The sequence below is a fragment of the Gadus chalcogrammus genome, chromosome 9 (genome assembly GCF_026213295.1).
Source record: "Gadus chalcogrammus isolate NIFS_2021 chromosome 9, NIFS_Gcha_1.0, whole genome shotgun sequence".
NCBI lineage: Eukaryota > Metazoa > Chordata > Actinopteri > Gadiformes > Gadidae > Gadus > Gadus chalcogrammus.
Genome location: NC_079420.1, coordinates 2,054,479 through 2,068,497, shown reverse-complemented (window position 1 = coordinate 2,068,497; position 14,019 = coordinate 2,054,479). Strand labels below are relative to the sequence as shown.

Here is a 14,019-nt window from a genome sequence, read left to right as displayed (position 1 = left end):
TGCAATCTATTTGCATGCAGAGCTTGTGTGTGGTGTCAATATTGAACGTTCTTTGTTTGTTTTCAGTCTTTCTAAAGATGTAAATGTATCGGCTGTTGGTGTGTTTGACCAAGAGGCATAGACCCAGGACATTATATTGTTTTTAAAAATTAAACTCAATCACAGGGGATCCTATGGGGGCTAACAGAAAACCTGCCTGGAAACAAGACACTACAATTGGTCTAACAGGTTCCAACATGTGACCATGACCATGTATCCACAAGGACCCACTGAGTCTATCAAAAGGGTAGAAAGGATTAAAAAAAAAAGACACAAGTAAAACACACAACGGTATATAAACCTACACAACTGAGAACCTCCTGACGAGACCAGCTCCAAATTTTGATCTGAGAACTGCAGTCAGACCTCGTGCATAACAGCTAGGCGGTTTATTTAAAAAATAAACACACCCTCCCTTTTTAGAAAAGGAAAATAGAACTGAAATAATCGATTTGATCGTCACAATTCCCCTTTCCAGTTGTTGTAGCTGTCTGCTGCCCCACCCTGACAAATGAGGCATGAAGACCGGTCCAGACTTCCTGGTGTAGATAATCTGAGGCTTCACTGAAGTATAAGCTGAAGTGTACACACAGTGGCTCCAGATGGACTCAGGTCGAAATGACTTTCTACAAGTAAATCATTTCTAAATAGATCCCACCCACATAGGTCTCATACAGATATACAATCTTAAGTATTTAAAATCTTCCAGCACTACTGCTGGAAAGTATAAATCTAAAGATACATTTTTCATCACAGAAGATGTCTGCTGGTGTTTGGTCTAAGGGTTTGTGTGTGTGTGTGTGTGTGTGTGTGTGTGTGTGTGTGTGTGTGTGTGTGTGTGTGTGTGTGTGTGTGTGTGTGTTGCCTGCTCAGTAGCTTGAAGAAGAGCTGCCCTTGCAGTAATCTCACCTCCACCTTATAGATTCCGAAGAGTCAGCAATAAATTAGACGGGTGCATACTCATGTACCCACGTATATAATGGTGCTCCTGTCTCGTCATCTGCGTAGGTCTCCTTTCCGTTACGAACATCTCTTGCTTCAAGATGGTAGTGTTCTTGCCAGACGGCTGTTGAAAAAAGCTAAATGAATATGCATGACAGTGCAACTCTTATAGACATATGGCGCTACTCGCAAATCTCTGTAATATAACTCAAGGTTTGTTTGATTTTAATTATGTTCCTTCCCATATGGCAGGGGTTGAGTTGTGCAAAGAATACGAAGGGTGAATAGTCCTACCAGTGTCTACGCAGAGTAGAGCGACATGTGTTTGTCTCTACATTTGAGGCGCTTTTAAGGTGTGCCTTAACCCTTCTCAGTAGGACCATAAACAAACCGACAGGTGGTTAAGAGGGTTCTATACCACCTAGGCCCATGAAGTCTTAAGGGGATTAGTTTTATCCTAATGGCCAAAACGACCGTAGAGAGGTGTCATAATGATGGGGTTTAACTGCCGACCTTTTGGATGGTCTCAGTGTTATGGGGACTAAACACAGACCTATTGATTGGTGTCAGTGTGAGTACGTTTCGACTCATGCCTTTTAGGAAGGTGACTACATGGACGGGTCAGGGTTTGGTCATGAACTTGGTGTAGCAGGAGCGATCCTTGCAGTAGCTTGGGGCTTTTCTTCATCGTCTCTGGGAACAAGAGGCCCCATTTCAGGGTATACAGGAAGTCCCTGGGCGCCACACTTCCTGTTTATCCCAGCCAGAAGTGAGTGGGGGTGCGGTTGAGTTTGTCTGGTACAATCTTAACGGGGATGGAGAGGGTGGCAGGCTGGCACTAAGTAGTTCCAGTTTCCTTGTTTCATTCTTTCTTTGTTTCTTTCTTCCTCTATACAGTGCATCACTCATCATAACTGCCACAGTGGGTTTTGTTTAGCTGTGCCCTTAATGTTCATTTTAATGACAAGTCACCTGACATAGTACCACAAAGGAACAACCAAGGAAAATGTTTCAGCTATAAATCTAAAGAAAGTCAACATCCGTTCCTTGCATTACTGGCTATTAAGTGACTCACTTTCAAAACAAACCTGCTTTATGTGTGGTAATGTGTCACAAAAGTCCTCCTCAAACCCTCTTTCACAAATGTGATGTATTGCATCTGAGGTAAACTTCTGCAGCGTTGTCATTGGCTGCAGTGTTTGATTGCTTGGCAGGGGAGAATCCTCCCATGAGAGCCAATCATCCTCTACTAACAAACTCCTCATTACTGTCTGACTGCTGCCTCACCCCCCAACGCTAGTTGTATGCATGTTGGACCGCCCATCGCGATCTCTAGTGCTGCCGATCTCAACCTCTAGGGAAGGAGACATATGCGTACCTGCATCCGGCGTTTAAGCGCTTATGCATGCAATTCTTTTAATCATCAAAAATGCTTAAAGAAGCTAACGTTCAACCTATTCAAGCAGAACCTTGATTCCAACTAGAGAATGAAAATGATTGCATTGCATTATATGTATATTGTTGAATAATGAACCGTGTTGTTCGTGTTGTGCTTTCAGATTCTTGCCTCAGTTGAGGTGGGTCTGGGATACGTTAAGGCAGGGGAGGTGGTGAAAGGACACACAGCTGGATGTGATCCTGTCTGAGGTTCCTCTATCGCCCTGTCCTCCTCCTGCCCACCCCTGTATCGCTCTGTCCTCTACGTGCATTGTTCTGCCTCCTTCCATTTCCTGTGTGTGTGTGTGTGTGTGTGTGTGTGTGTGTGTGTGTGTGTGTGTGTGTGTGTGTGTGTGTGTGTGTGTGTGTGTGTGTGTGTGTGTGTGTGTGTGTGTGTGTGTGTGTGTGTGGTTTGATGACTATCGGATACTTGCAAGCAGCCCGTTCCCTGAAATCTTAGCTCAGAAACAATGCCCTTTCAAGGAGGAAAAAACATGTGGTTTTCGACAGGAATCCATAACATGTTTTTTCTTCATCTCCTGCCCCCTCCCTTGTCCCCTTGTGTAGCCAAAACACAAATCACATGCAGACCTCTCTCTGTGGGACTCAACCAAAACGGGGAAGGTTGTCGCTACATCTATACTGCAGGATCGCACAAACATACATGCATGCACCGACACACACACACACACACACACACACACACACACACACACACACACACACACACACACACACACACACACACACACACACACACACACACACACACACACACACACACACACACACACACACACACACGGTAGATATTAGCACTCCATTGTTTATTTTTGTTTATCACTTTAAGCTTCCATTAAAAAAATAAAAATGATATGCCCTAGCGATTCTATTGATTCTGTTGTTTTCGGGTCTATGTGCTCTTTCTAAACGGCTCCTCGGACAGAATGTATAACGGCAGCACTATTGGCTCGTCTCAGTGCTGAGCTCAGAAGCAGTGCGTAGGCAGAAACTCTGCGCCCTTGCTCCCCGGGTTTGACCGTGAGGCTGTTGAGATAAGCAAAGCGGCAGGAGCCAGTTGGTTTGCTAATCCAAACCAAAGGCACCCCCGACAGACTCCAGCAGGAACACTGAACGAAGAGGACGCTCTGTTTTCTCTTTCACAGAATGTTCTCGTTGAAATGATCCAGGCACTGAATACTTGTGGCTATTGTGAGAATCATCCTCTTATTTATTTTGTTTTTTTTGCAAGGGGAAAACAAAAGATGTTTGACTTACAATTACCGCACCTTGGCTAAAACCTCTTGGGTTAATGGAATGCTTCCAGTGGTTCCAATGTTTTTTTCCCTGTTAATCAGCTCCTCATTTCTAGCCGTCTTTGGGTAGCGAGGAAGCACTATATAAATGCAATGCATTATTAGGATTTAATTGTTCTTAAGGTATTCACAGTGAAACTGTGGATATTATTGCTATAAATATTTGTATTATATTGAGGTACAAGACAGTATAGGTTACAGGAAACACTTGACAATTTCATTTAATGAATATGTCCTGCTGAACTACTGGGGAAGAGATTATTCAAGATAAATTGTATGTTTACCAAGTACAATATTGTGCATTTACGCATAGTATTATTTATACCACCGATTCACCACTAGGGGGCACCAACGTTTATCATAGGGACACGAGGCTCTCTCAAAGCTAAGGTGTGACGCATTCATTGGTTACCTATAGTACTTTGAAACGAATAAAACCGAAAAGAAATTATACAGGACAAACTACAGCATGGTCAGTTTATTTATTCATGGTTATTACAATTTATTATGTTGAGTTGGGTTTAATGTGAATTTGGGCACGAGGTCAGTGTATGAAAGACATGCCCTGATGGGAACCAGAGGAATGAGCCAAGAAACAGGGATAAGGAGATATCCCTTCTTTTGATCTTTAATTTCTCCTTATCTGACTCTCTTGGTCCCTAGGATCAGGAGAAGCCAGTCTCGCAGCACAGGTTTGATAACGTGTGTAAGAACAGTAACAACAGCTGAGTACAGTGTGTGCGAATGATCAGTATTTCTGATGATGCTTCCAAGGCTTTGTCAGCTTTAATCAGCGCACCCTGACACCTCTCTCTCGAACCCTGCTGCAATCGGCCAATTCTCCATGTCCAAAGAACATTCCTTTATCGCGTCTTTCTGAGAACCACCTTATGCCATATATGTGCATTCTCATACCTGTTAGGCAGACATCTGTGTCTTAACATTCTCCTTTCGGGGTCAATGACCTGGGTCGGTTCTGGAATGCACATCCCTGGAACCCTGAACTCCAGTCAAGTTCACTGCCTGCATGTCTTTGAACATGTTATTAGGACGCTCTTCGAAAGCAACTGATTTGCTTCGATAAAGGCCAATACGAAAAACAACGCAAAACCCTACACATTACAATGCTAAAGTTCATACTCTGCACAAATCACCTCCAAGCTATTTTCTTCACTATTACAATCATCATGACAAATTCAAATTATCATTATTATTATTATAATGTTAATGGCGATAAGTAACTTCCAGTCAAATACCATTTAAAGAGCAGTTGAGAACAGAACTTGAGTATTTCACCCTTAAATGCAAAATAACACAAGAGGAGTCGGCAGTTATGCTGCTCAGTGCTCTGTATGTAGAGCCAGCTCATCAGCACAGTGTCATTCTCTGTGAGGTTAGCTTACTGTTCGCTTAAGAAAAAGGCATGTCTTCCATCTTCAGCTTTATCAGTCAAGTAGATTTATCAAGCTTCCTTTTTGCTCACTATCAATGTGTTAGTTTTATCAGTAGTTAAGCGTCCGGTCAGTTTACTTTTGTGTGTGTGTGTGTGTGTGTGTGTGTGTGTGTGTGTGTGTGTGTGTGTGTGTGTGTGTGTGTGTGTGTGTGTGTGTGTGTGTGTGTGTGTGTGTGTGTGTGTGTGTGTGTGTGTGTGTGTGTGTGTGTGTGTGTGTGTACTACTCCTGCTTCGGGCCAACATACCCACACCACACGCACAGGCACTTGAATGCACGCACATCCTGTGCAAACATGGACCCTCTCCCGATCCTTCCCCTCACCATCCCTCCTCCATCCAGCTCTCCCTCCTTTCCATGACGTGCTCCCTCTCGCCTGCAGCCTCCCCCTCTCTCACCCCCTCACAGTCTCCCCCTTGTGCTCCTGTTCAAACAGAGCCTTGGGCCGACCACATCCCTAGCCCTCGCTCTCTCACTTTCTTGTTTTTTCTTTCCCTCTCTCTTGCTCTCTCTCTCCTTCTGCAGCACACACACGTCTCAGTGTGGCCAACACTGTAAACACTGTGTTGAATATCTCCCTTATCTTTATTGGCTACGTCCAATATTTGCTCGCTTCAAACTATCCCTCATTCCCCAAAATAAAAAAAAAGAACCATCTCTGCAAACAGATTGTACTTTCAATTCCAAGGAAGCGTTTGACTCTGCTCCCTGTACGCGTACCTCTCGAAGCTGAAAGGATCTGTCCCTCTCTCTTCGGTCTCTCGTTCTCTTTCTATTTGTACCACTAGTGTGGCTCTTTCATGTTTCTCTGCAATGCTGCCGTTTAATTGAAACTGTAGTGGAAAGTAAGTCATTATGTTGGTGGAAGGCTTCAAAAGGGGCACTTGCTCTATAGTGTCAGCAAGTTATTATGACTGAGAGTCGGGTATTGGGACACACACACACACACACACACACACACACACACACACACACACACACACACAGAAATCTGAGCACCTACGCCCTTATTAAAAATGTTTAGAGAAGTGGAATGGAAAGTTGATTTTGCTATGAAGTGTAAGGGACTGTGCTTTTCCATGGATGGGGCGTGGGTACTGTGTAGATGGTGATGGTGATGCAGCTTTATAAGTTTAAGTAATAGCAACTTCAGCCTAGCATTTGCCATGACGTGCAAACATTACATTTAAAGCGCCTATAGCACACTTTTCAGTGGCAGTTCAGTTCTGTTGCTTAAAAGGAAAAACGATCATCCTCTGTACCAACAGGCTTAGGACATGTGCTCAAGAAGGACAGTATAGTGTCTTTACTTGCCTATAGGTGGCAGTAAAACAGAAAATGATCTTCTTCACCAAGGTGTGTGTGTGTGTGTGTGTGTGTGTGTGTGTGTGTGTGTGTGTGTGTGTGTGTGTGTGTGTGTGTGTGTGTGTGTGTGTGTGTGTGTGTGTGTGTGTGTGTGTGTGTGTGTGCGCCAAGGATACTAGCTCTCATTACCTTGGCTAAACAAATAAATGATATTTCCTTGTTAATTGTTTAATAGATGCTGTACGAGTCCTCATTGAGAAGAATCCTGTTTTGTTTCCTCCACCGCCCACATGTCTTCCCCGTCCAACCAGCCACCTCTGCCAACATGATTACTGGCACAACGTGAACAATTATATTTAGCATATGTTCAACTTTGCCAGGAACGGACAACTTTCTTTCGATTTTTTTTTAATAAGTGTAGTGTATAGGAACAGAGAATCATAATCAATACTGACAATGCCATTATTTACCTTGCATGGGTAATGTTACCATTGGTTTAAGTGTTACACTAATGTAAAATAGCTCAATTTATCACTCACACTCCCGTGGATCGGAAAGGCAGACAGATTTGAGCCTTGTCCCTGGGCCGTCAACTGTGTGTGTGTGTGTGTGTGTGGTGACACCCATATGATTTGCACTTTTTTTGTGCGTTCCCAACACATAAACTCTGTACCCTAGCTTTGTGTGTGTGTGTGAACCTGAGATGGTTTGTCGAGGGCTGCTGTGGAATGCTAGGACAGAGTGTACATGCTGGGACATCATCAAACATCATTCTCTTTTCTTCTTTTCAGGTCATCATATAATAATCCAACAATTCAATAGTCTTAGCATGATATTTGATTAGTCACACAATTTTGGTTTTAGCATTCATCGTATTCACTTGATGTTGATGACTGACAAAGTAGACGCAACTATCAGCGAGGATTCAAATTCGCTTGAACATGTATTTAGGTAGGGCAGATCTTCTTTTATTCAACCTTATGACTTCAAGAAGAATACTAAAAAGAACAATGATTTAGTAGTGTACTCTGCTGTGACGGTCTCTGCTGTTAGTCTGTTATTACGATATCAACCCGTTGGATTCTTTGTTGATTGTCCGATTCTGTAATCCTTTGATGGCATTGGTTTTCCTCAAACACCTGGCTCTAACTATCATCTCTCCAGTCTGGCCCGGTCCTCCTCGTGTACCTTGGAGCAGATGCCATGCACAGCTTAAACTGCCTGAGGACGTAGCTCTGGTATTTCTCATCTCTTGTCATCCACTTGGCCAATGTCCACTTCCTCCTTCATCAGTCTTAGACCAGTCAGAACAAGTCATTGGCCTCTGCTCTTTCAAACACATGTCCATGGTTAATCTCTCTCCCCACAGCTTAGCTCTTTCTCTTTCTTTAGCCTTGACTCCAACTCCAAAGTTAAGAGATGTACAAATGAGACCACTCCCTTACTGGAGCTTTGGTAATCGCAGCAGCTCAGGAACGTATTATCTCGGGTGGTGGTTACTGCTGTAAAAAATAAAGTGTAAATGAGGAGGGGATAGGTAAAATATTCCCATGTTTAGGTGCGCTCATCTAGACCAGCACCCATCCAAACGAGATAAGCCCGACCACCGGTTGGCCCCTGTATTGTCAGAACGCCAGCGTTCTCTCTTCTACTGTCTGCCTCCCTACCCAGATCTATCCTTTCTTTCCTTCCTCTGTTTGGTCTTGCTCTGGTCTGGCGTACTTGTGCTCATGCGTGCACTGTGCGGTGAGAGATGGCAGGTCTCTGCTCGTCGCCCTTCTCCTGCTGGAATGCGCAGTGTTGACGAGAGGGCTGGACGGATCAGGCTAAAGGGGAGAGGAAGAAAGGTACAAGGAGGAGAGGGGAGGTCTCGTCCCTCACGCACCACCTACAAAGATGAAAGGATCAAATTGTGGAGAATCGTTAGAGGGGCGTGGAAAAGGAGAGAGATGCTTAAGGAGAAAGCGAGATGCAATAGTAAAACCTGATTTTAATGATGAGCACCTATAAGCCGCAGTATTTTAACAATCCAAGCTGACCCCGGATGGCTTGTGGGAGCTGTTGCAGAACTTCCTCCCCCCCCCCCCTAGGCTACACATTGGTCTATGAATACACATTCACTAGGTAGGTAATTAGAGATGCACCGATTGCAAAATTCTTGGCCGATACCGATTTCCGGTTTTTAAGGAGGTCTGACCTGCCAAAACCGGTTTTTCCGATACCGATTTTCTAAGAAATAATTATAATCATATAATAGCAGTGATGTTGATAGGTTTTCAATGTAGTGAGTCCCCGGGACCCACAGGTGGCGAGTTGGGTGGGTCCCTGAGAAATTCAATGGGTCCTGACTCCCCAGTTTAAGAAATGTGTTTCTTTTTTATTATTAGTCTATTTCTTAAATTAAATTAATAGTGTTAAACTCAATACATGAAATTGTCATCTGAAAAGCGCAGCCATTTGTAGTATGTGGTGAGCCACTGCTTCAGAAAAGTTCGCTTTTTTTGGGAGGAACATGTAGAAGGTTGAGGCACTTCTTCTTCAGTGGGCTCATCAGGCTCAGTAGAGGGGGAGGCAGAAGTAGGTACAGGCAATGTTGAGGTACTCTCTCTAGGCTGATCAGAGTCAGGGAGGAGTGCAGAGGTAGTGGGGACAGAAAATGCAGCTGCAATAGTTTGCTGACCTGCAATAGGTTTAATCTTTTTCTTTGGTGGTATTTTTGCGTTCTCTCTTCTCTGCCTGTTTCTCGAGAAAAACTGGATCTCGTTGGAAGCGCGATGTATGCGCAGGCGCCGTTTGGGCATAACAATGTGGCGGTCGTTTTCATCACCACCACCGGATTATGTTTCATTTATTTCATTACAGCACGTCCCCTAAACGTTACAACATAATCGACACGAATGAACACAGCATCGAGCAGTGGAAACGTGGGTTTATTTACTATGAAGTTCGTATTTTTAATTGTTGAAATGAAATCAGCGGTGACGAGCTAGTTGTTTTGGTAGCGGCTAAATTAGCATGTCGCGTCGAGTCTGCGTCGAGTAGATGCGCAGAGGGTTGAAACAGCGCTTGTCCGGCCTGCTCACAAGAAGGTTTCTTTGGCCAGTTACTGTACATTAAACACGAGTTGTTTAATGTTCACAATGTATCGTTTTTCATGGGGAAAATGAGATGCGTCCCCGGGACGCATGGATAGTGAGTTTAGTGCGTCCTTTCAGATTTTAATGCGACATGTTTTCTTTCCGCGCTCTGGGCGCCTTGAGCTGCTACGCACCGCGCATGCGGGTGAGTTTGATCGGCCGAAAACCGGAAATTACGACAGTGACCGGCCGGTCACCGATTGTGGCCGATTGGATACAAAACCGGCTTTTTTAATCGGCGGCCGATTGATCGGTGCATCTCTATAGGTAATTTGCCTAGTGTTTAGTTTAGACTAACTTTAGAACCAAGCTTTAACAAGGTTTGGGCACTAGGAACCCTTTTGATTAGTCCACTTTATGAGGATTATGATTTTATTCTTATATATATATAAAATGCGTATATGATGCATTTCCTGTATGTCTTCCTGCTCTGGGGCTGTTCTTGTGTGTAAGGTTATCGGGTTCATGATGAGAAGTTGTCCCCTGGCCTCATTGACCTTCAGTAAAGTCCACTGAACCCCCCTCAGGCCGCCCGTGCTGTTTCAACCAGCTCAAACCTTGTCCCAACACTCTCACACACAGATTACAAGGTCACCAACCGATGCTAAGCAAGCTCTCTGCATGATTTTCGTTTTTTAATATCCTTCTGCTCGCCTGTTTGGCTGGTGTGCCTGTCCGTCATCATCTCTATCCGTCCCATCATTGGCTGCAAAGCTGTTGTAGCGGGGGCGGGTCCTGTGGGACTCGTCTGCGTCGCTGTGACTCATCTGTTGCTGGCAGGGCTCTGTGTGTTCTTTGTGTCAAAGAGGTGGAATGTCCGCTGTCTTCCAGGCCCGACCCGTTTGGCAGGTCATTCAGCCGTCTCCATCAGCCAGTCAACAGCCAGTGGCAGCTCTGGCTTCAGCACCCCGGGTACTGGTTTAGTATGAGCCTCAAACTGGGAATTCCCTGTCCTGGTGGTTCATGTCCCACGCGGTTTGGAGTAGTTACTTACCCTTCACCATGCGCCCTGAGGCACTTTGGAAGTGTACCTTATTTTTATGTCTGAAAATGTTTCGTGAGCAGCGAAAATGTACTTTGCATTCCGTTTTTTGTTTTTTTCATTATCTTATGGGGAAATCGTGTTTACGGATGGTCGGCTGCACATTAAACAAATTAAACTAGAACCGTTCTGTGTGTAAGCCTGTCCGTCACACACAGGCTGGTGGCTTCACTGATGGCTCGAATACCGTCACATTCTGCATGCAGACTGTTCCACCAAAACACTCCACAATCTAATGTCTGCATCAAATTACTCAATTTTTTCTTTATTGAGATCCACAAACAGATTTCAATAATATTAACCGATTCTAATCCGACCCCCTTTCAAAGACATTATTTACCAATTGAGATGTAACCCGGGGTTACATTGAGTGATCAACATGAACGTTGTTCAATGCTGCCACTAAACCGTATGCTCCCATGCCGATGTAAACACTTAAAGTTGCTATATTTACAACCCGTTTTTACAATCTTGCACCTTTCAACACTGTTGTAGTTGCATGTCTCATGATTGGGTAATGTGTGTCACCGCAAGGACGCGACTACCATTGTGGATATGTGTATTAATACACGCGTCTGGGCACAGCGTCGTCACAGTGTCACCTGCTCGTGGAAGCCAGGCCTAGCACAGGCCTAGGACTTCAACGTCAGCAGAGGGAGAGATGAAGGACCTGCTGGCCTTCAGACGATGGAATGTGGCAGTTGGTTTCCATCCACGTCAACGATTGCGTAAGAATCATTTTCATCGGTGCTGAGGCGTTGTAAGTCGCCTTCACGCTAGGCGCTGTTGTTCTTCTGCCTCTACCGGTTCTAACGTTACACCTGGAATGTGACTAACCATTGTCGCTGCCACGTTTTCTTTTTGACCCTGCACAGCTGTGTATTACTGTATGACTAAGTGTTGTGGGTGTTTTGACCAAACATTTCAAGTTTTCAACACATTTATTTCATTGTTCAACTTTAACTTTTTAACGAAACTAATTATAATGTAATATTATATTATGCCTATGGGGGGACCATATGCCAGGCCTGGTACTCGCCATGACCAAGTGGGCCTGAGAAACACTCTTCTATTTCAGGTGATGGACATGACTGATTCAATGATGAGGGAAGCCCGATTGATGGAATGTTATTTGTCGGGACTTCTATGACCGTAATTGCTTTCACTTGAGTGGCCGCCTGATGGTGTATGATGAGCCAATGACCTCTTGCATTTGACCTGTACCCCTATTCCACCATTGGCCCTGTTTATGGAGTCGCTCACAGTTACTAATTCAGTGCGCAATAAATTGGTGAGGAAAAGTTGTGCTACAACAAAGGTCCAAAGCATGTGACTAAAGAAATACTGTAATATGCATGACAAACGACTGTGTTAAACAGATGTAAGTTGTGTTGTTGACCTCTTTAAGCCATGCCTTAAGGTGATGGAGTCTGTCCCTCGGGGGTGCACTGACTAACTAGCGGTGTTTGAACCACGGGGAGGAAACGTTTCCTCCCGGCTATTGATTAAAGAAGCTTAACTTTCCACCTCTCTCTGGGTATTCTTCACCTTTTAGCCTGGTTCTATATTTAGCCTCTGGTCTGTTCTTTAGCACCCAGCTCCCTTCCTCCTCCTCCACCCCCACCAGCCGGTCACAGAGCACCTTCCCACCAGCACCACCCCCCCACCCCCCCCGTCTCTGAGCAAGCACCCTGGCCCCGCTGGAGCCACACAGAGGGGGCTTGTGTCCGGACCACGGCTGGGGTTCGTAGGAAAGGTGTTTAGGTATTCGAGGGGCTTGCTTCTGCAAAGAGACCCGTGCCGAAATCTGTGCTCCTTGATACTTTGAGCTCGATCTCCTTTCTCAGATTTAACCTAGAGGTCTTGACTCGTAGGGAGGTTATTAACAAGAGACCCATTTCAAAGTAGGGCCACGGTTTCTTACTCTAATCCGCTCTGATGCCTCACTGGCAGAAAGAGACGGGAGGCGAAAGGACAGGTGATTCAAGTGGAAAGAGTTCAAACCCTAAGAACCGGCAATGGGTGTAAAAACACAAGACTGGAATTTGAGGAGGGAGAAGGTGAATAATTAAAGGGAAGGCGGGTCGGGGGAATAACAGGCTGCGTGGTTCCACTGATTATTTTCTCATGACCTAAGTCTGTGTGTAGTCCTAAAATGTAGGTGAAACGGGTGACACATGCAGTTGTTTTGGCATCATGTCTATAATTCTATTTCCGTCCTACCATCCTTGTAAAGATGATCTCTAATCGTTTACTACCGAACATATGCAAATCTTTGAAACGGTAGGACTACTCTTATTAACGCCTTGTGTGAAGCGCCTTCATACCAACGTCAAGTTCCGACAAGTCATCTGCCCGCCTCCACCTGTCCTCTTTAGCTACAGTTGAAGTTTAAAGAATGTCGACCCACCAAACGCACTTTGTAAGCGTAAGATTCGAAAGTTTGATTTAATATTGACACAATGTTTTGGTTGTACATGGTCGTGTATGCAAATACATTGACGAGAGGCTCCGTTACTATAAGCAAATAATGAATTACTTCGTGGTTTAATATGGTGATTTATTTTTTTTATGGTGTTGCTGTAAACATTTACTAGCTGTGACCACCTGTTGCCGCATTGTAACTGCGCTTCACGGCTCTCGCAACCACGTCCACTAGAGCAGACTGTGACGTAGACTTTTCCCCTCTCCGAGAGAGGACGGTTCACAGCGATTGGCTCATGGGCAGAAAGAGGAAGGCTGGAGTCGTGCTGTGTACAGTCAGTGGAGACTGGAGACAGTGTAGGGTGAAGACCGTAGCCTGAAGTTTGGTTGCATGGCTGTAGTCTGAAGCACGAGGGTATTCGATTAATAACAGAGTGGTAAACTATGGTCGGCGATTACTGCTCTTTTCCTGGAGATAATACGGAAATGCACTCGCAGAGAAACCCCAAAAACGGACTAAGTTGCAAAATGGTGCTTCAAGCGGTAGGCAAAGTGCTACGGTACGTTCAACTTTAGTTCTTTATTTCTTCACATATTCTTACGTTGAGCCTCTAAAGAGCGTTAACGTATAGGTGCGTTTTAATACAGTAATAATGGTAATGCAATGACCTCCGACACTCACTCGTGACAGCATCAAGTTCTTTATTTATAACTTTCCAAGACATCAAAGGATCTGTCTGTCCCTGGTCACGGTATTTGCTTGGTAGTCACACATGTATAGTGGCATCCTCAAGCATGTTCCAGTCATTGGATTTCACGAGAACGCTAAGGAATTAATAATTTTGCTTTTGTGAAAAAATGAATATCCACTGGGTTTGCGTTATAGATGGATGTTCGTCTATAGTTGATGTTAATTAAACAGTTAG

General features: G+C 44.5%; 1 protein-coding gene across 4 annotated transcripts in view; it reads left to right on the top strand.

Moving 5' to 3' along the window:
* The window catches only part of mob2a (MOB kinase activator 2a), a 50,606-nt gene that overhangs the window by 22,881 nt on the left and 13,706 nt on the right, over nt 1-14,019 (top strand). The window contains exon 1 of one of the 4 annotated variants that reach the window (XM_056597883.1): nt 12,392-13,653. The exons of the other annotated variants lie outside the window; for them this stretch is intronic. Coding sequence (XP_056453858.1) covers nt 13,538-13,653 — 116 coding nt within the window. The 5' untranslated portion in view covers nt 12,392-13,537. Of the gene's footprint in view, nt 1-12,391; nt 13,654-14,019 lie in introns of those variants that run through there. 4 annotated transcript variants of the gene reach the window in all.